The sequence below is a fragment of the Echinops telfairi genome, unplaced genomic scaffold, assembly GCF_000313985.2.
Source record: "Echinops telfairi isolate 266 unplaced genomic scaffold, ASM31398v2 ScPeMD7_23;HRSCAF=83, whole genome shotgun sequence".
In the NCBI taxonomy this organism is placed as follows: Eukaryota; Metazoa; Chordata; class Mammalia; order Afrosoricida; family Tenrecidae; genus Echinops; species Echinops telfairi.
This window is the reverse complement of record NW_022103920.1, coordinates 30970338-30992837: the sequence shown is the minus strand read 5'-3', so window position 1 is coordinate 30992837 and position 22500 is coordinate 30970338. Positions and strand designations below refer to the sequence as shown.

Genomic DNA, 22500 nt, shown 5'->3' with positions numbered 1-22500 from the left:
TTGTGTAAGGAGATGGCTTGCATGTGGTTTATCCACCACAGGCCCTTGAATTTTGATGCCTATAGTCAAGGAGGAGCTAGTTTCTGCATTCAAGAGTTAATCCATTACATTGTCATTTAATTAACTGTGGTAATTTGTTATGATAATTCATGGTGTTCTAGAAATTAACCATTAATTATTTCCTGATTGCATCAAATTGGTCATTGTGTTGTATATTGACATTTTAAAATTTTTATCTGAAGGTTGTTCTTGGAAGTGAAACCTTCATACAGTCCCAAGCAAGTGTGGGGATTCTCAAGGTCATGCCCTACTTTACCTGCAAACCATGCTCTAAAATGTCATACCTTGTTCTCCAGGGCCAATAGGATAGATAGAATGGTACATAGAGGGTTAGATATTTGAAGTCTACCAACTTATCCTGTAACATTCCGAACACCCCCTTTAAACCAGTCATTTGAGACAACAAGCTACAACTTAACTTTTTTTTCCCCAGAGAGATTATTGATATTGAAATACTTGATCTTTTGACTTAGAATTCATCTTTTTCTTTTCTTTTCTTCCAGAAGCCCAACCTTAGTCAAAAATATACCTACAAGTTTAGGCTATGGAGCTGCTCTTAATGCCAGTTTGCAGGTAATATCACTAAATGTGGCTTTTCCAGAATTGTTTTATTTTTAAATGGACTTATTTGGTTTTCTTTTTCTTTTCTTTCTTTCTTTTTTTTTTTTTTCCTGTGTGTGTGTGTGTTTGTGGCATAGTTTTGCCTTTAGATGGGATTGTGATTGTTCTTAATCATTGGTTTCTCATCCAAATAAGCTGTAGTACCTGGCACTGTAGAAAGTATTGGTTCCAATTCCGGCTACTTTTGATGTGAAGAAGCAAGACGGACCCCCTGTGGCAAAATCAGGAACACTCCGTTTTCCTGCGAACGCTGGGTTGATAGAAGCTTTTGCAAATGCATGTGGCTGTGCATTAATATTTATCCAGGCTGTCATAAATGATTTCACATCCTAGTGTTGGGGAACATGGTGCTTGTGGCAAAAACTTTAAAGTTTAATTATAATATATAATTTTTTATGCAGAGGAGCCAAATGTCAGGACTTCTTTATTTTGAGTTAAGTTCTGGTCATTTTTAGAAAGCAGAGCAACTGCTTATATTATCCTGGCAGATTGCATGCTGGGCCAGGGATACAACGTTTCATTATGTGGAAGGGCCAGACACGAAGGAGGACGTTTGCTGCAGGAGCTCCTGTTGATATTTTGCATCATGCTTCATGCCTCTGCTGCCGGTTAGGAGTGAGTGTCTTTCGCCAGCATTCTAGGGAAATGCTTCTTCTGAAATACCTGTATCCTGCCTTGAGCTTCTTAAAAGAAAACACACTGTAAAAGTGACTTAGGCTATTTTAAAACTTGGTTTACGCTCCTTTTATCTCGCTAGGCGGCCTTGGCGGAGAGCAGCTTACCTTTGCTAAGTAACCCCGGACTGATCAATAATGCCTCCAGTGGCCTGCTGCAGGCTGTCCACGAAGACCTGAACGGTTCCCTGGATCACATGCACAGCAACGGGAACAGCAGTCCGGGCGGTTCTCCTCAGCCGCACATGTAAGTGTGGTTAACAGGGGCCATAAAGAACCTGCACATGTTCATATGCTTCTCCTATGCAGGGTTCTTCTGAAGTTTCTCATGGTGTACAAGTGAAAAATACACGTTAAGTGGGGTTAAGTTACACCACGTTCTTGATCAGGGAAAAATGTATCAGGTAGGGTTTTAATACTTCTTTCAGATTCTCCCAAATGTCCTGTAATTATTGTAGTATGAGCTCTCTACAAATTCATCGTCCTACTAATATTGTCTTGGGCATAAAGTAGGATCTAACAGGAGGATAGATAGGATGGTCATTATCACAGGGTGGTTGGTAGAGTGCAATAGGAATATCTATGAGGGAATGAGTTGTAATTTTTACTACTATTACAGGTCTCTAAACCATTTATGAACTGTAGTCAAGATATTACCCATTTTTATAAACCGTAAAATGCAAAGTTTAACTGTTACCCACAGTTTACATAGAAGCTAGTAAAGTGTAACTTTTTGCCTGTCTTATAAATCAGGGTAATTACATATTCAACTTTAATTACTGGTGCGTCTGTATTGGCAAGGTTTATATGTTATATTTTATGCAAGACTACGATTCCTATTAATATTTAGCAGCTAACTATATCATTAATTACTCTAAAATCTTTCCCCTACCATCTTTTTAATGGAGCTGAGAGAGTAGAAGTATTAAAAATTGATGTATTGTGGATTTCAGAAATATGTATGACTCTTTAAAAAATGCCTGGCCTTATTCAGTAGTGTCAGACATATCACTTTCCTGTTTACTGAAAAGTATTGACCCTGGTAGAACTCTCAAATTCAGAGGGGCTGGGGGAATTAGAATCTAGAGAATGTATACGCACCATTTGGTTGTTGGGATGAATTGTCATTTATGTCAGTGCTTCCTAGAGTTAAATTTCCTAAGTTTGGAATTTTACGCTCTTGAGGTAAGAATAGCCCCTTCTGTTCTTTTTGCCTTTTCTCCCCTTAATTTTGCCCTCGGTCTCAAGTCAAAGACCTGACAGAGAGGTGCGGTCTCGGTGTGTGCCCCGTGCCATTTGACCTTGCACAGCATATTGTTTTTGTTGACTTTTGAAACATTTTCTTCCATCTGACATATTAACGTCGCATTAAGACCATGTGCCTAATTGCTTGATAGCGCTTTTATTCTCTCACCTGTGTGAGAGAACACACTGTGAATGTTAATGTGTTTTATCAGGTTCCAAACCATTACTTTTTCAAAATGGAAAAATTTGTCTTTCGGAAGTGTCTTTCGACGTATTAAATGATACAAAAGACGTAATAAAACTCCAAGTCGAGAGAGCATGAATAGGTGCTCTCGAGAGCAGCAGCGCTCTCAAACGAGGAGCATGAGCAATCGGACCAAAGTCCTGAGCCCCGCTTTACCCTCACCGCCATGCAGTGGAAGCGGGAGGCCCTTGACTTCAGAAGTCCTGAGTATGTGAGGGCGCCCTCCCTGAACAACACGCTAGAACAATAAAACTTTAAAGAGCACACAAGAGTTAGATCTGTCCCCACACCCACCCCCCTTTATAAAAAGAAGAAGAAGAACTCCTATATCGGCGAAATGAAAGGTATTCAAAATAAAAGTGCTTAAGGTGCTGATGTAACTTCCTCTGCTAATCTACAGTAGAGTGTGGTTGTTGCAGGACACATATAGAAGATATGCAAAGAAATAACTTCAGATGTAATTGTCCAGTACTAAGATATTAAAATAAAAAAATAATGATTCAATAAAACAGTTTATTCAACATTATAGTATAGAAGCTGAATTGATAATTGTGCTTAATTATTACTTTCTTACATTAGCAATATTTTTTATTAAGCAATTGCTGATTTAGAAATTCATTTTATTATTCATTTAGCTACAATATTATTGTAAAATATCTCTGAGAAATTATAGTATATGTAAAATAATATAGAGAAATTATATATTTACTGCCTCTATAGACTTATAAAATTAATATGTCTATATTCAGTTGTACGTTTTATACATATATGTATTAGGACATTGAAAATACCTGCTTTTGCATATAGAGACAAAAGAAAGATTTCTTTGGCTATCTAGAAATAGATTTTACAAAAGGAACAAATAGAGCACATCGAATCTTGTCTTCTTAACCTAGATAAGTTATGAACAGATGTTACTTGTCAGGCAAAATATTGAGTCGCCATTCATTCTTTGAATCTGTTTCTTTTTCTCTCATTACCTTTTGTAAACCAAATAGCTTTGAGGGATTACCACTGCAGTGTGCTGTGGCTTCATCTTTAGAGAGTTTTAAAATGCTTAAACTTAAAGAATCTTAAGAAATTTTGAGTTTATTTTAAGAGGGAAAAAAAATACTGAGCTAAAGTGCTCTCTCAAAAGATGGTGTCCTCTGTGGTAGTGGACAGACCTCGGGCCTCTGCTCAGACTCTCCCTCAATACAAGAACACTTAGTTCTCCTAACAAATCGGCATTCTGGGATGCTCACCCTCCGACACAATCGCTGAAGACCAAGCGGGTGCATAAGCACATGTAGGGAAGAATGCAGGTGGTGCCCGCCTATTAAAAGATATACCGTGTGGGTCTTAAAGGCTTGAAGTTAAACAAGTGGCCATTTAGCAGAGAAGTAACAGGCCCACGTGGAAGAAGCACACCTTTGGTGCAATCACGAAGAGTCCTCAGGACCGGGTGATAGGCATCAGAAGACACATAACAAACAAACAAAAACATGTTGTGGAGAATGAGGAGGGGCGGAGCAGAGACCCAAAGCCCATCTGTAGACCGTGGAACAATTTCCCCACAGTGGGACCACAGAAAAGGGATAAGTCAACCAGGGTACGATAAAACACACTATATTCCTCTCATTCCTTGAGGCTTCCTCATGCCCCACTATCAGGACCCCAGTGCTGCTTCTCAATTCAGACTAGACCAGAGCATGGACACAGGTACACAAAAGAGATGGGGGCTCACGGCACACGGAATCCAGGAACAGAAATGGGAATAGCAATACCATAAGGGTAGGGGGGATGTGGTGGAAGGGAGAAAGGGGGAATTGATCACAATGATCAACACATAGCCATACACCCCTCTCCAGGGGGAAAGAACAATAGAAAACATGGGGGAAGGGAGACAGTGGTTGGTGTAAGATATCAAAATAAGAATAATTTGTAATCTACCAAGAGGGTATGGGGAGAGGGGGGAGGGGGTAAAATGAGGAGCTGATACCAAGGGCTCAGTAGAAAGTAAATGTGTGGAAATGAACGAAGGCAACATAGGTACAAACATGCCTGATGCAATCAATGTATGCATGTAACCAGAGATGTAGGAGTCTCTAATAAAAGGATAATAAAAAAGGTTAGTGCCCTATAAATTAATGCAACTCAGAAGACTTTGAAATATAAACAGAAAGAAGTTTTCATAAAGCTTTTGCATAGTATGCTGATATAGCCTGAAATAAAGTCATGATGCAGATATTGTTCGGTTTTAGCAGTGGGTCGTTATGAGGAAGCAATTGATGAGTGTTATAAAAGAGGGGCATTGGCGCTTGTTCAAGTACACATGTGGCCTCTAGTACCAGACGACCAGGGTCTCGGAGTCAGTAGCCAAGTGGTCTTGGGCAAGTAACTGGGCGTTTCTTTCCTCTGTTCGCTCAGCTGAAAATGAGGTGATCAATAGTAATCCTACCTCATAGAATACTCGTGCAAATGTAATGAGTGCTCCTTGTCTCCCTCAATGTGCTCTGTGGCTGGTGTGTGTTACCTTTTGCAAAGGCTCGCTGTCATTCTAAATGACACTAGAAAGCCCAGCGCCCCAACCCACTGCCATCGAGCCAATTATGACTCTTCGTGACCTTAAGCAGGGTTACTAAGACTAAATCTCCACAGGAGGGGGCAACCCCATCATTCTCCTATAAGGCAGATAGTGCATTTGAACTGCCAACCACTTAAAATAAAACTACAAATACTATTAGAGATGTCGCCTTGCATTTTAATACCCTTTCCTAGTTTCTCCATAACTAACTGGCTCGTTTCCATACCTTTTTTTCTTGTGATCTCCTCTAAAAATCCAAGGTGTAAGTGCCTTTAAAGTGTGATACAAAGTGACACAGAAATGTATGTTAGGGGCACACGACTCCAAGTCCAGAGTACCTGGAAGTTTTACGGTTAAGAGAAAGTTACCTGAGATTGTAGACAATGAGCAATTCAAATGAAAAGAGTCAAAACCAAGCAGAATCATGATACCTCAGTAAAAAGTATATGGAGTATTGCGTTTGAGAGTCATTTAAAAGATGCAAAAGAAAACAGGTGGGACCAGACCACTGAATGACTTCAATATCAAGCTGTGGCATTTGCGTTAGTTTGACTTTGGCATTACCACAGCTGGGTTTTAAAGCGTCCTCTGAAAATGTGTTGAATGCCCTGATGAGCCAGCCTGATGAGTCTGGAGATAAGCTTCTGGAGTTGGCGAGATTCTTGCAGGAAATAGTGCCTGACATAAGTGCAAGCCGGGCATGGAGCACAAGGAAGCTCTGTGGGAAGAAATCCTAGGACAAAGCAACGGAGTGATTGCTGGGGACAAGTGGAAAAGTCATAGAAATTCTGCAGAGCACGCCGAAAGAAACAGCAGATGCAGGAAGACAGGCTCAAAGGGGGAAATGAGTTCTGTGTTTTACTTGGCGAACCCAAGAACCTGAATTCCCTGTTAGAGTAAATGCTTTGAATCATTAAGAACCGAAAAAGAAAAAAGGCATGGCTGGCCAGTCACTTCCAGCTCACAGCAACCTTGCAGGACAGAGTAGAACTGGCTCTGTGGGTTTCCGAGGCTGTGAATCTTCACGGGAATGGGGAGCCTCATTTTCTCCTGGGGAGCAGCTGGTGATTGTGGTTAGAAGCCCAATTTGTAGGTCACTACATCACCAAGGGCTCTGCTTTGAAACATTAAAAGGTGGAATAGATACAGATTGGTGCTTGTAATTCTTTGGGGAGACACAAAAACAAAAGAAAACAACAACAAAAACCCACTGCCATCAAGCAGATTCTGTCTCTGTGGGACGCTACATAAGATTTCCAATACTGGAAATGTTGATGAAAGCAGAGAGCAGATGACACCATCTTTCTTATGAAGAGCTGCTGGTGGGTTTGAACGACCCACCTCTACAGTGCTGCCAGAGGCAAGGCGCGCCAAATTGTCGCACTTGTCTTGACATTCCGTACTGAGCACTTTCCCACCCATCAAAGTTTTATTGAATCAACATAAAAGCTTTTGTCAAACTTCTCCATTTATTTTTCCCCAAACAATTTGCCTTTCTGGGGTGTTTGTTTTGTTTTGTGCGTTCCTTTTTCTTCTACACCTTTTCTAAATTCTGCCTACTGTAGTACAGCTGCGCTTGTTTTCCCCAGGAGCTTTGTTGTAGAGATCTGTACTCTGTTCCATGCTCCTGAAAAACTGACTTCTTGCACCTGATTTGAAACTCAACAGTGTCATGTATGTGTGTGCACATGTGTGTGCATACACAGTATTTGTACACAGTGCTGGCTCATTGTAAAGCTACCCCTTGTTTAATGACAAGTCTTTTTTTTTTAACATTTTATTAGGGGCTCATACAACTGTTATTGCAATCCATACACACATCAATTGTGTAAAGCGCATTTGTACATCATTCTCAAAATATTTTCTCTCCACAAGTCTTATAGCAACAGAGACAATATTTTAGACGACACTAAGATATATAAAACCCCTCACACATCATAGGATACAGAGTAGGCATTCAGAAAAAGTTTGCTATTAATTATGAAAAGTCAAATTGGAGGTGACAGTTAGTTAGAAATGGTTTGAGGATAAAAGGGGGATCATGGGTTCTCTTAGAGCATGGAAGGGAGAGCAGAAGAGATCCTACGGGAGAGAGATCGTTCAAGGCAGTGTCCACCTTAAAGAGGCAACTTAAAGATCTTTTCGTGTGTTGGCAGAATTCACTTGGTTTTAATTTCTATTTTAATGATTTGATTTGAATGTATCTTATAACAGTCCAGTTTGATGTCAATAGAGAACTGGGCAGACCACTCTATTTGTGATGATCCTCACAGACCTTATTGAGTTTGGGTTTTTGTTTGTTTGTTTACATCTTGCTGGAGGCAAGTTTTAAAAGAAAAACAAGTTTACTGCCAGCAATGCCATATAAATCAGGTGGGGTTTTCAGAGAACTCTTTTGCAGAAATGTAGGAAAGGTTAAAGTCAGGTGGACTCTTTTCTGTTTTCTGTTTTAGAGAATTTGTTTTAACTCTTTTCCATGCATGTTTAGAATCTTTGGTCTCTATTGCTGTTGAAGAAAGAGTGGCAGAGCCAGCCATGGTCTGACCTTCCTTTAAGGATCTGAGCTGATTATCACTGTGTAATACTCTTCTATTAGGCCGGAGTGGCATTCTTTTCTTAGACTTGGTTTTCAGAGTCCTGGAGAACCCTACAGAAATCCTTTAGACTGCTAATGTAGGCAGGTTGTTAGCCATTTAAAGGAGAGGGGGGAAAAATGTAATTTAGATTAGATGCTATGGGTAGGCTTAAATAATTTGAATTCCCATCACCCCAAGTATTTGTTTTAAATCAATTAAAAGAGCAGAAAACATTTAGACAGGACTTGGAAGGTGAACCTGTACTGGTAGGATCAATCCATTGCCAATCTAATTCCTAATCTGAGGCAAAAAGAAAATTTTAGTGTTGAGTCCCTGCATTATGCAAATAGTTAATTCTCTTGTAGTAATTTGATTCCACCCAGAGGCGCCTTGGAAAAAAGATGTGGTGATCTCCTTCCAACAAAACTACAAAAAATAACTTGGAGAACTCCAAACTCACTACTATTGAGTCCGTTCCAATTCCTAATGACCGCAGGCAGTCCTTGATGACTCTCCGGTGCCCAGTTCTGTTCCCCCAGGTGCCAGGCCTGCTGGAGTTAGGATTGCTTTGATGGCCACTGGTTGTTGACTGGCAGTACCTTCCCGATTTAGTTCAACTCAGCCACTGCTTTTTTTTTAATTTAAAAATTGTTTCCCCTCACTCTTAATAACGTGACTCGGATTTGCTTTTTTGTTCTTATAAGAACGTAAAATGATCTTCCCATTTTCCTATTTTTAAATTTTATCCCTAGAGGTTATTGCTGGAGCCTCCAATGGTGGGCTTTGCAGATAGGTTCTGTAGGTCATTTCTGAATCCTCTGTAGCCTCTCTATCATTTCCTCACTTTTCATTTCTATTAGCAAATAGTCTGCTAGTGGCCAAAGTTTATTATTTTCTCTTATTAAAACAAATGTTTGAAGATTGAAATTAATGACCTTCTCTAAAGAATGTAAGCATTTCCCAAAGAAGATTAGAAAGTTCATTTGGTGTGTTCTGAGAAGCCAGCACTGTGGGGTAAAGCCGTCAGAGGGAGGGATCACTGAAAGTAGGTGGGGTGTTGCAGAAGTGGAATGGTGACCCTGTCAGTCTTTTTGTTCACATAATGAATGTGTATTCTGTAGACCCAGAACTTCCTACACAGCACCCATATCCCATGGTATCTTCACAATACGCTTGGCTTTGCAAAAACCCCAGCTGTAAACTATCCAATGTTTAGGGTTGACCTTTCCCCACAATCTTGACGCCATGCAAGTACTTTAGCCCAAACGACACTTAAAAGGGACCTCTGATGTTTTTTTTAAGTAGCCCTGAGCATCTGATTCAAATCCCGAATGGAAACATAATGTTTAGGGTTGACCTTACCATGAAAGGAATTAAGTATGTGGAAGCTTCAAAATAGTTCGTGGAAAAACGGAATGAAAAGATGATGGAATTTTCCCACAAATGCTCTGAAGCCCCGTGATATATATTATCGCTTCTTGTTGTGCTTTCCTCTGTCACGGCTTTTAATTTTACATTGATATTTGTAAAATTCCAATTCTACGTATTTGGTGGGTGAGATCTGAAATGCCTACAGATCGTAGCTCCCTCTGTGCACAAAAAGCCTGGGAAATGGGCTGGCGCTGTCTCTCGGGGAAAGCAGTGGCAAGTGCCTGGCAGGTGGAGCAAGTGAGATGCTCTCTCCAATGTTATCTTTCCTGAGCACTCTGAATCGCCTTTGCTGAGAATATAGGTTCTTACGCTACACTATGAAGCTCCATTAATGCTTCCCCCCGCCCCCCCACTAATTTTTCAGTTCTCAAGTTTTCAACCACCTTTAACGTTTTTATGTTGTTGTCTCTCCCCACCCCCACCCCAGCCCTACCCTCTAGTCTGTCTGGGTTGCTTATAATTCCAGCTCCAATTTAATTCCATTTTTCTTTAATCTCTAAACTTTTTTTTAATGAGCGTTGCTAGTTAGCTTAGAGATGTCCTCCCAAAGTGCTTGGGTAGAACTTCTGCTTATGCCAGCTCTTTATCGTCTCATCTCTCGCTCCCTTTGTCAAGTGTGACAAGTGTGGATCAGTAGCTGCTGTGATCTTTTACATTAGTCCAGCCCCCACCTGCAAGACTTACAACTCATTCTAGATCCTGTGAATAAGAAGATCCTTCCAAAGGTACCGTGCCCGTAGCTAAGCTGTGTTGTACCCCCACCGTGCCGATTGTAGTAATGTGTGACTTCCTATAGGGTTTGGAAGGAATTTTAGAGAACTACACAGATGATACTTGACATCCATGGTGTGAATCCCCACAATTTAGGCAAAGTCTGTCACAAAACTTTGAGCTGACAGCCTTGTAGCTTGCTGCTTCTGCATTACGTCTAAAGAACTGTGGTAGAAGATGTATCTTCATTTTCACTAACATTAAAGATAGCTTTTCTCTCAGGGTAAAAAGTCATTGATCAAATCGTTAAAGTATGACTATTGCTATTCAGCATTCATTTTTCAGGGCAAAGTGAAGATTTTTATAAATCTACATAGTATTCCAGTTTCAGCTTTTGACATAAAACTTGTGAAGGTAATTTACATGATAAGCCACTCTAATTTAATATGTGCTAAAATTATGTGCATCCTGCCTACTGTGGCAGAAGTTAAAAGTTATCATTGGCTTAATTACCACGATAGGTCTGATTACTTTGACATCAATAAACAGTTAAAAACTGTATGTCAGGGTTTCTCGCATCCCAGAAGCAATTCTATAATGAGGATACAATTAAATAATTCATATAAATTATGTAAGCAACAGATGACCAAATACTTTCACATAACTGGTGGAAACAATGACTTTATTTTTATAAATATTATCTGAATCTTTCAAGACTTAAAAATCCATAAATATCAGTGAGACACTTGCAAAGCGAGAGGAAAAAGTAACCATTGGTCATGTGACGTTATTCATATGATCAGTAGATTTGCATTGGCAACACGAAATCTAAGGTCCTGTTTGCTAGCATGTTGGAGGAGGCTTAATGAACTACATTTAGAGTTAGTAGTACAATTGTTTTAAGTCCCTTCTCTATTCTTATTTTTAGAAGCAATAGAAACTGAGCATAGTTCAAGGGAAAACAAAACTAGATTTTGAATCAGGCCTATAGCTTATTTTGAGTCGAGAAATGATCCCAGCAGGGCGGGCAGCCGCAGAGATGCGCTGGACCAGTGGCGTAGCCCTTAGGTTACCAAGAGCAGCTCAGTCTCTGTAAAGATGGCCCAAACAGTTGCATGTGGGAGAATAAGCAGGGACTGGACAAAGCCCTATCAGGGCAGTTTGGAAAGAGACAATAAATAGCAGTTCTGGGAAGAAAAAAACAAACACCAAGCAACTCAACTCAAGCAGGGCTAGCCACAGCCATCGTTACAAGACTTTGGAGCTTTGTAGTCACGGGTTTCAAGGATTAAAGACACATGTTATTAAGCTGGGTACTCAAGACAAACTGGGGCAAAACTTAATATAGTTTTCTACGCATCCTGACATTGATGACTTAAACTTGGTCTGAGGAAGGAGGCAAACAGGGTGTTTGGATGAATAAGATAACTGGAGAGCGGAAACAGCAGCAGCAAGGATGACTTAAAGCCTGAGGATCAATAGGCAATTTAGAATTTCTTTCTGTTACTACCTGGCCATAAAGTTAGGAATGTGAGTTCCTTGGAACTATGGCTGAATTGTTGTGGGAAGCCTTTCACTTAGAAAGACAAATAGAATGAAGCAACTGTAACTCAATTGCACTTGGTCAATAATGGGCAACTCATTTGATTCTGAGATTCGGAACAGATCTTTGTGCTCATCATTGAGCAAAAGAATTGCATCTGCTGTGTCACTTTTAACAGCTGATTTGACCACATATGTCACTTTGGTACATTCAAATTTAGTGTAATTCTTGTAGTGTAAAATACAGTGTATGTGTAGGTTTTATCAACAAAACTATCAGAGGGTATTTGGGAAGGAAGCTGGAAGTCAACAAAATATAATGTCTTATAAATATGGTTGCATAAATTTAAATAAAATTCTGAAGATAAGGACATAATGGAGAAATGTTGATACATGCATATATAGGAATGCATATGTACATCTAATTATAAAATTATGTACCGTTAACCTTAATTCACCTTTTAGCTATGTTTCCTAGAATTTCTGTTGACTTTAAATAGAACTTTGGAACTCCACCGCAAGGTTAGATCTTGTGGGATATAGGATTATAAAGTGTACCAAGAAAATGGTAAGACAAACAAAGGGAACACTTTCTTTAGTTATCTGAAATCAACATTTTTTTTTAACAACCAAACGGTAATTGGCAGCATTTGAAAAATGGGTGGTGGTGGGGGAGTAAGATTTCATTAAATATATGATAATGAAAGTTGCCTTTGGGCTTTAAAATATATATGTAAATGGCTTTGCCTGTTTATCATTAGCCCTGTAGAAAAGTTATAGGTAAGGTAGCAGGTCAGCACAAAAGAGGAAGATCCTCAGAGAGATGGATTGACACAGTGGCTACAATAATGGGCTCAATATAGTAACACTTGTGAGGATGATGCAGGACCAGCCAGGGTTTCATTCTATTGTATGTAGGGTCACTGAGTCAGAACTGACTTGGCGGGCACCTCACAACATACAAGACATACATTTAAAAGGAGTCATTTGACCACCGTAACTTTTGGATCTAATTTGCACAGGTCCACATTTCTTTGAAGACTATTTAGACCAAGAGCTGTACAGGAGAATTTTTACTTCCATAGAAGGGAGTGATGTTTCTGAATGAATGAATCTCACTCTACTGACCGTAAACCAGAAATCTCAACCGACTCCCATTGACTTAGTATTCACTCCCAGTAACATAGAGAGGGCGATGTACGATTTCCCCATCCAGGGTCCCAGCCTGTAAGTCTGTGGAGAAGTGCAATGTCACTTCTTCTTTCCTTGGAGTTGCCGACATTTGGCCTGGTTGGTAACCATGGTACCACCAGGGATCCTCTAGTGGCAGTAGCTTGGTGCAAACACATTCAAGTCAAAACAAAAGGACTGGGAATGCCAGAAATTTCCTGGGAAATGTTAATCTACAAAAGAGAAGCCAATCTTGAAAGTGAAGAAATTGGTTAAAAAGTACAACCATGCTAATAAAGATCTGCTTACACTTTCTTCGTTGATAAAATAAGAGCTCGTTTCAGCCCTATATATTTTTAATTATATAAATAAAGGGGTTAGGCATTTTTGAGCCAATATGAAATCTAGTTTTTATCAAAAGAAACCGGGATTATCGTTCCATAAAGATAAAATCTTCAACAGGATTAAGGAAATAATTTTTTGAGAATATAAATAACTTCAGTTATATAATCACTCACACAAGTTTAAGATCAGTTTTCATTTAAAAAATACCAACAAGATATTTTATTTTAAAGGGAAATTTGCCCATTTGAAATGTTAATTTTTTTTCTTTTTGTTTTTACCCTGCCCCGCACCCACCCTTTTCTGAAATGTTCATTTTACCTATCATGTTCATTTCTATAATATGTTAAATAAACGTAAATACTTCCTAAATGAGAATACAAACACTTTCTCTAACAGTTACCTATGTTTAAGACACATTACTTTAAATGTTTTTAGCCTGACTGTATCCAGTAGAGACAATTAAACTTGTGAGCTTTATAGACTATACATCAAATTTCAAGTTCAATGATATAATTTCCACTTATATGTACGAGAAAAAAATGAAAAAAATTTTACCTCCATAATCTCCATTTCTTGTGTATTTTTAAAACAAGCATCAATTATTTGACTATTTTTTTTGTGAAACCTCTTTGAAAACAACTTTTATGTTTCATGTGCCTGTTACTTCTTGGGAGTCAGGCAATAGAAGTTAGCTGCTCAAACACAAATCATTAAAACAAAGAGTGACCTTCATAAAATGAGATGTTTCCATTTTAATAGACAATTTTGTGCTTACATTTAAAAATACACGTTACATTTTCAAAAAATTGTATTTATGTCATAAACAAACTGGAACTGATTTAATTAAAACTATAGTCAAACATATAAAATCCATAGCTAAAGTGCTAGCTATTAACTTTATTCATTTTGAATGCTTAGATTCTAGTAATTGCCATCTTGCGTTCAATAGCCATGTGTGAAGTACTAAGTAGAGATAGTGAGTAGAAGAAGGTCCCGTCATGTCTGGCTATTTCCTCTCAACTAGAATGTTTGTTTGTTTGTTTAAAACCATTTTATTGGGAACTAATATAGATCTCAGTCTACAGGTCAATCACATCATGTAGTATTATACAATTGCTATCACAGTTTCAAAACATTTTCTTTCTTGAATTTCTTGATATCAGCTCCCCTTGACCCCTCCTCCCCTACTGCACCCCCAGGAACCCTTATTCTACATGTTATCTCTATAGGTTCATCAATCCTGGGTTCCATATACTGAAAAATATAGGTTCATCAATCCTGGGTTCCATATACTGAAAAATATAGGTTCATCAATCCTTGGTTCCATATACTGAAAAACAGAACAACATATGACAAAAATTCAAGAGGACGACCCTCAATGACAAAATAGATCAGAGAGAAAGTCCAATATGAAAGGGGGGGGGACCCCGAATATATTGAAAACTAGATCAGGCCCAACGTGTATGAGAAGGGGGATCAAGTGACACAGTTTTAACCATTCAAGTCAGGTTTATCATTTTAATATTATAATACTTTGTCAAATCAAGACCTCTGCAATCAATAGAGAGTGTTGCTTGTGGAGATACCCAGTCTAGTCTGAAAATTTTAAAATAGTCTTCATTTTCAAAAAATATCTTAATCGGTAGTTACTTTGAATTGTCCTTGAGTCAATTTTTGACTCATCTTGACTCCAGTCAACAAGAGCAGACTGCCCGATCGATAGTGTTTCCTGCGCTGTAATAGTCCTTGGCCAGATCCTTAGCTCACGCTCCTGAAGAACTAGCCCCTAGGGGAGTTTGCCCGGCCTTCTGTTATCAGCTGAGCGCTTGACTGTTGCAGCCTCAGTTCCTTAGTCAACAAATGTATAACGAACAATAAAGAAATGAAGAAGTTTTATGCTTATGAACATTTTCAGTTGAAGTTAATCAGTGTATACCGTGAAAGTTAAAAGGTCTCCAAACTAAATTACGTAGGAATAAGGCACAAGATACTTTGAAATCAAGGATTTTAACAAGCTGAAGGGAGTGGGAAACAGATGCATGTGAGGGCTATACATATTTTAATATGTTCAGTATGCTTTTCAAAGTACTATATGAGTACATGTACATTGGTTGAGGAAATATTTCTATATTGGGTCAGATAAAACCAGTTTCCATCGTAAAATTGAATGGCTGCCACAATGGACTCAAGTGTAGGAACATTTAAGGGTGGCACAGGACGGGTTAGTGGTTCATTCTGCTGTGCGTGGGGCCGCTATGGGTCAGAACTTACCCGCTCGCACCTAACACCGGTAAACCTGAGGTCCTAAAGTTGTTTCTGAGAATAACGTTTTGTGTAACACTCTTTTACCAGTGATCCAAGGTTAGTACATGAAGTATATTATGTCCTTCATGTGTATTTGGGCAGGGAGAAAACATACAAAACCTTTTTGTAGGATTTAAAAGAATTGGTCGCATTTCTTTGAAGAAAGATGTTCATTACTCTATCTGATACTAGGTTTACTTTACTGCGCTGAAAACTTTCTCAAATAGCTAAAGTCATCTGACGAAGCGTTTGTAAAAGGAACTTGCCTTTTTTCAAGTAACAACATAAAAACAAGTTTAAGCAAGTGAAACTTGAGTCTGGACTTCTAGATGTTTGCTGAAATTAACTTTATATCATCTAAAATGGTCTGTATTATGGAAATGAGCCAGGAAGTGTCTTTAAGTTGTTTCTTTTTTAATTTTTCCTCACAGCATTTGCTAACTGTGTCTTAACATTGGAGCCTTACAGTATGTATCATTAATTCCATGATAGTGGTTGATATTTCTGAAAGGATCAAATTTGAATTTTGCCCATCTTTCATAAGTGAGGATATTATATGCTCATTGTTACATTTGATAATCTATTAAAAAACAAGAATGAGAATGTGCCTTTGTGATTCTATAGTCTAGCATCTGTTGACTTAAAGGCATTTTGAGCTCTAGACACAGCACTCAGAACAGTTGGCCCCACCTTTTGCTTAGTCTTGAATACGGGGGAAATGAAAGTAGTTTGCATTCCTGTAGGCAGCACACTGTATTACTACAATGGAAAAAGATAAACTTCCACGTGATAATTTGACCCTTTGCTTTAGGTTGTAAGCCAACATTAGCATGTCTTCTGTCTTCCATTGGTGCCTTGGGTACCCTTAAATGTCACAACAAAGAAGCAACGCTTTTCTTTAGGCAAAAAAAAAGTCAGCCCTTTAATGGAGGTAGTCCTCTTTTTGTGTTTTTGGCGCATGTCATCACTGGAAGAGAGCTATAAAACTGAAAGATTGAAATAGAGCATTAAAGTCAGCTACTACTTTGTGCCTCCTTCAAGAAAGGTTGGCAGGCTGCATGGTCCAGCGATAAATTGCCCTCGTTATATTGAATAAACAATAAATGAGCACCTACTGTGTGCAACATGCCTTGCTAAAAACTGTAACAAACAAAAACCCACTGACAGGTTGTGCCAATAAAGAGATAGTAGAAACATAAGCCCATAAATACTGAGATAGAAGGGGCTAGGGGAAGGGAAGAAGAGAATTAAAAACAAATAGAGAAATCTAAGATGTAAGTGCATGCAAGCAGACCAGTGAGAGGCATCAAAAAAAGTTATACGGTGATTATAGCTTTAAGACTTAAAATGAAGTCACTTTTTAGTTTGCATTGTATGAAATTAATGATCTTTGACTTTTCATCCATCTCTATCTATTTATCATTCTATCTATCAACCTAATATCAGAGAGGTGAGTAAAAAAATCACAAGAATATTCAATGAGCAAAACCAATTAAAATATTAAGTATGACTCTCATACAGAGAATGTGTAATAATCCCTTGAACTTGGCATGGGCAGTCTGCCTAGAGAGTAATATCAGAAGATGGCATTGGACAGGAGTCTTAAAAGCACATCTTTGAGTTCTGTAGCTTCCAGACTGATGTGATAGAAGAACTGTCATCAAGTTGATTCTGACTCCGGAAACCTTGCCTATGTCCGAGTACAACTGTGCTCTCTGGGGTTTCAGTGGCAGTTCTTTCAAAGTAGATCACCAGGATTTACTTCCAAGGTGCCTCTGACTGCACTTACATTTATTAAGAAAGAAAGAGATTGGCTGGTTCTTTGGAGGTGCTATTTAGCAGACTCTCAAGAATTACGCACTTGGCTACTAACTGATAAGGGTTGTTGATTTTAAGCCACCAGGTGCTCCTAGGGAGAAAGCCTGACAGTGTGCTTTTGAAAAGATCAAAGTAGCTAATGCCACTGGACATAATGTGTAGAAACTGTTGAATGGTAGCATGTTTTCCTGTGCTAATTTTCACCAAAAATACAAAATATTAAAATAAAAATAAAGAACTCTAAGGCTATTAGGAACTTGCCTCCTCCACATAACCAATGGATAGCTCCAAACTCACTACCAGCAATCTGATTCCGACGCACAGTGAGCCTACAGGACACACTGTAGATTTGTGAAGCTGCAAATTGTTTTTCTACCCAGGAACAAAATATGTAACAGATTATAAAGATTGTACAATAGATACAATTAACATACAAATTAAATATAAATGGACATTTTCTGCAATTATATAGTGCATCAGATATTAATTGTATAATTAATAGACATTTTAAATAATGTGATTGTAAGTTCATCATAACTAATCATGCGTTCTTCAGTGGCCTTCACTTCAGTGAGTTTCTGACATGTTGAATAACGAGGACAATAATAAAAGTTTTAGTTTATTGCAAAAAACAAAAGATCACGGTCTTGGAAATTTTATGGGGTAGTTCTGTTCTGTCCTGCGGTGCTGCTACGCATCAGAATAGACAAGATTTCACACAACAGTGTTTTACCTCTTAGAATTGTGGACAAAACCTTAGGCACCTCTCTCTTTAATGTAGAAAGTACCTCACATATCGAAGCGTAAGAGCAATCAGAACAAAGACTTCGCTGCTCCCGGCTGTATGACAGGGTAGAAGTGCCCCCATAGGTCTTTCTAGGCTGTCAACCTTTTGGTTAGTGGCCCAGCGCTCAGCTGTTGTACCACCAGGATTCTTACACTCAGCCTATATTGTGCAAATTAATCATCCTAAAACTCTTATCTTTTCACTCCTTTGGTTAAACTCATCAATGGTCTTTCAGCTGGCAGAGAATAAGATTTCAACCCCACTGATTACACTGTCAGAATTCATCTCCCTTCTTTCATAACACTTTGTCTACTACAGCATAGATCATATTTTTCCCTGGATGGGAGTTACTTGCATACATAAACTTACTTTCTCTGTTAGACTGAGACAATGAGAAGAGGAACCATTGTTCATAAAAGTCTAGAGGCCAGTGGTTTGCAAATAATATATATCGATTTGATTTTCTCCCGTGTCACCAAAAGCAACTGTTGGCGTTCTGGTGATATTTCCATTTCAGTTACTATCTTTGTACCCATTGTTTCCTAAGGAATAATAAATATCTTCACATCTCTCCATCACTAAATATATATTTCCTTCCCATTATCTAAAGAAACTCAATAGGTGTCCAGTCCTCCCAAAAAATTACATCAGATTGGAACAGGGTATGTCTTTGAGCAAGAAATGTACTTCATTACTTTTCTGTTGTAAATAGCAGATAGAAGACTAAATAGAATTACATGTCTTCTATGACTTAGACAAAAACAATATTTAAAGCATTTGTCATTAATCCCTGAATTGTAGTCTGAGAAATAATTGATTTAAAGTAAAGCCACAGTTATTTCAGATTCTACTTAAATGACATACTTTTCATCAGGTGTATAAGAAATTATACAGTGACTCTCACGTTTGACAGGTTTACCTTCTATGTCAATGGTTTGTACTCTTCAGTGTGTAATGGTACACTTACCAGGTACACAGTAGGTGCTCAAATAATAAATGAATGACTGGGAAGAGAATGCAGACTCAGACTCCTGCCTTAAGATATATGAAAATAGGTCCATTTATTATCCTTACTCAAGATCTTTTAAACCGGACTTTGAAAACGCATTAGTTTGGGAGTTGGGGTATTTGGGGGGCAGGGCTGGGGTGGGGTTTCCTTCATATTGTGTGGTTCTATTTTGTTTTTAAACTGAGTCCACCCATTTTCAGGTGGTGTCATCTGTTTTATTCCTGGGAGCAGCTAATGCTAGTTATTTGAAGTAGCTGTTGTGTCTTTACTTATTAAGGGCTCTGTCAAGGACTCCAGTGTAATTTGTAAGACACCTCAAATCCTGCCTGAAGCAAACTCTCTATATTTCAAATGGGGAGTTGATTGGTGTGGGGGAAATGGCACTTGAATTAAAAAACCATCTGGAATAGATGTTCAAATTCAGGAAGTGTTTTCGCAACAGGATAGTCAATACTTTTACTTCTGTCTCCATCTGAACTTGTTCTTGCTTTGTGTGTGTTTTATGCATTACATTACAAATACATACGTATGTATATTGATGTTATTAAAGCATCAGACTTCTTCTTAGAGATAAATAGTTTCTCCAGGCCACAACCCCTTGATTTACTTAATTGCTACTTCTCTTAAGATATTATGTCTGGTTATCTTGTAGTTTTATTTTAAATCATTTTATTAGGGGCTCATACAACTCTTGTTACAATCCATACATACATCAATTGTGTAAAGCACATTTGTACATTCATTTCCCTCGTCATTCTCAAAACATTTGTTCTCCCCACTTAAGCCCCTGGCATCAGGTCCTCATTTTTCCCCTCCCTCCCCGCTACCCCCTCCCTCATGAACCCTTGATAATTTATAAATTATTACTTTGTCATATATTGCCCTGTCCAATGTCTCCCTTCACCCACTTTTCTATTGTCCGTCCCGCAGGGAGGAGGTCACATGTAGATCCTTGTAATCGGTTCCCCCTTTCCAACCCACTGTCACTCTATGCTCCCAGTATCGCCACTCACACCACTGGTCCTGAAGGGATCATCCGCCCTGGATTCCCTGTGTTTCTAGTTCCTATCTGTACCAGTGTACATCCTCTGGTCTAGCCAGACTTGCAAGGTAGAATTTGGATCATGATAGTGGGGGGGGAGAGGCGAGGAAATATTTAGGAACTAGAGGAGAGTTGTATTTTTCATCATTGCTACATTGCACCTAACTGCCTCGTCTCCTCCCCAAGACCCCTGTGCAACTGGATCTCCAGTGGCCTACAAATGGGCTTTGGGTCTCCACTCTGCACGCCCCACCCCCCTCATTCACTATGGTAAGATATTTTGTTCTGATGATGCCTTATACCTGATCACTTCGACACCTTGTGATCCCACAGGCTGGTGTGCCTCTTCCATGTGGACTTTGTGGCTTCTGAGCTAGATGGCCACTTGTTTACCTTCAAGCCTTTAAGATCCCAGACGCTATATCTTTTGATAGCCGGGCACCATCAGCTTTCTTCACCACATTTGCTTATGCACACATTTGTCTTCAGCGATCATATCATGGAGTATCTTGTAGTTTTTGAAGATATATTTCTCCTGTACTTGACTGCAAGTTCTTTGATAAATATATAAAAGCACACTGTCTTATATAGAAAATGTACTCAATACATTTTTGTTAAATGAGTAATTGGCAAGATTTGTTTTATTAATAACTTATCATTTAGTGAGATGAAAATATGATCTTGCCGTTTCCTGCCAAAGTGATATTGATATTCTTAACATAATTACAAACACAGGGGACTTGACTTAGTCCACACGATAGCGGGCTCTCTGGCATAAGTATCTATTTCCTAACAGCTTCCATGTTTTGGTTGTTGTTCTAGGGTGCTGTTAACTTGATTATTAATCATGATGACCCCGTGTTCAACAGAATGAAACACTACCCACTCCTGCCCCACCTTACAGCCCTCGCTGGATTTGAACCCATTGTGAAAATCACTCTGTCAGCCCTTCTTTTTTTGGGGTGAGGGCCACTCCTTTTTGTGTGTGTGTGCTGATCCTCTATGAAGCATGATGTTCTTCTCTGGAGACTGGTTCCTCCTGATAACATGTCTGAAGGACAGGAGACAAAGTCTTGCCCTCCTCACTTCTAAGGAGCATTCTGTCTGTACTTCTTCTAAGACAACATTGTTCACTCTTCTGGTGGTCCACGGTACTTTCAAACTTCTTCCTGACCACAATCAGGTCAAAGTCATCCATCTCTTTTAGGTCTTCCACAGTTGGTGTTCAGCTTTAGCACACATAGGAAGTGGTTGATAACGCCACAGCTTCAGCCAGGGGCACCTTATCCCTCCAAGCTTCACCTTGGCCGTTTCAAACTTTAAAAGAGGTCTTGGCAGCAGCTCTCCCCCTTGCAATAACCAAAAGTCCCAACTCACTGCCATTGAGTGCCTTCGGATTCACCGACTCTGAGTCTTCCTCCAATCTTGAGGCCGTCTTCTTCTTCATATGGCTAGTTTCTCTGCTTTTTCCCAGCATATAGGTTGAATAAGTGTGCTGAGAGGATACAATCTAAGACACACCTTCCTTGAACTTGAACCACACGTTGTCCTCTTGTTCTGCTATACTGACTGCTTCTTGATTCAGGTACAGGCTCTGCTTGAGCATAATTGTAAAATTCCCATTCTTTACAATACATCCATAATTTTTTTATGATCTACACAATGGAATACTTTTGTAGTGACAATAAAGCACAGATAAATACCTTTCTGGTGTTTTTAGGCAAGGTCCATCTAAGTTTAACAATGATATACGATGGGGTACTAAAAAAAAAACAAACACGGAAATTTTTTTTTCAAAGCTATGGAATTTTTATTTATTTTACAAAACAACCTTATCACCTTCAAAGTTTCACCTTTCCTGTTTCAAACTTTAACAGAGGTCTTGGCAGAGTTCTTCCAAATACTCTGTATTACACTTAATACATTTGTCAAATCTGCCACTTCATTCTTAGAAACATTTTTTTCAAGCTCATCTGTTTGGCTAGCTGATAGCACCTCTCTTGTTTTTTTTCTTCACCTCTTCTGTGTCATTAAATCGCTGTATTTTCATGCCCCTCTAAGATTCCAGGAAACAAAAATAAGTAGCACAGAGGGAGGTCAGGTGAATTAGGGTGCATGGGGCAAGAGAGGCATGCTGTTTTTTTGTCAAAAACTGGCACACACAGATGGCTGCAGGAGCAGGTACATTGTTGTGGTGGCAAAACCAGTCCCTGGTCTGCCAAAAATCCGGCCTTTTTTTGTCTCACACTGTTATGAAATCATTTCAGATCCTCTAAATAGAAAGCTTGATTAACCGTCTTGATTGGTGGAATGAACTGCAAATGCACTATCCTCCTCACATCAAAAAACAAATGA

At 39.0% G+C, this 22500-nt stretch overlaps 1 protein-coding gene across 1 annotated transcript in view; it reads left to right on the top strand.

Moving 5' to 3' along the window:
- The window catches only part of FOXP2 (forkhead box P2), a 301261-nt gene that overhangs the window by 265283 nt on the left and 13478 nt on the right, over positions 1-22500 (top strand). The window contains exons 15-16 of the mRNA XM_045288939.1: positions 564-633; positions 1439-1602. Coding sequence (XP_045144874.1) covers positions 564-633; positions 1439-1602 — 234 coding nt within the window. The remainder of the gene's footprint in view (positions 1-563; positions 634-1438; positions 1603-22500) is intronic.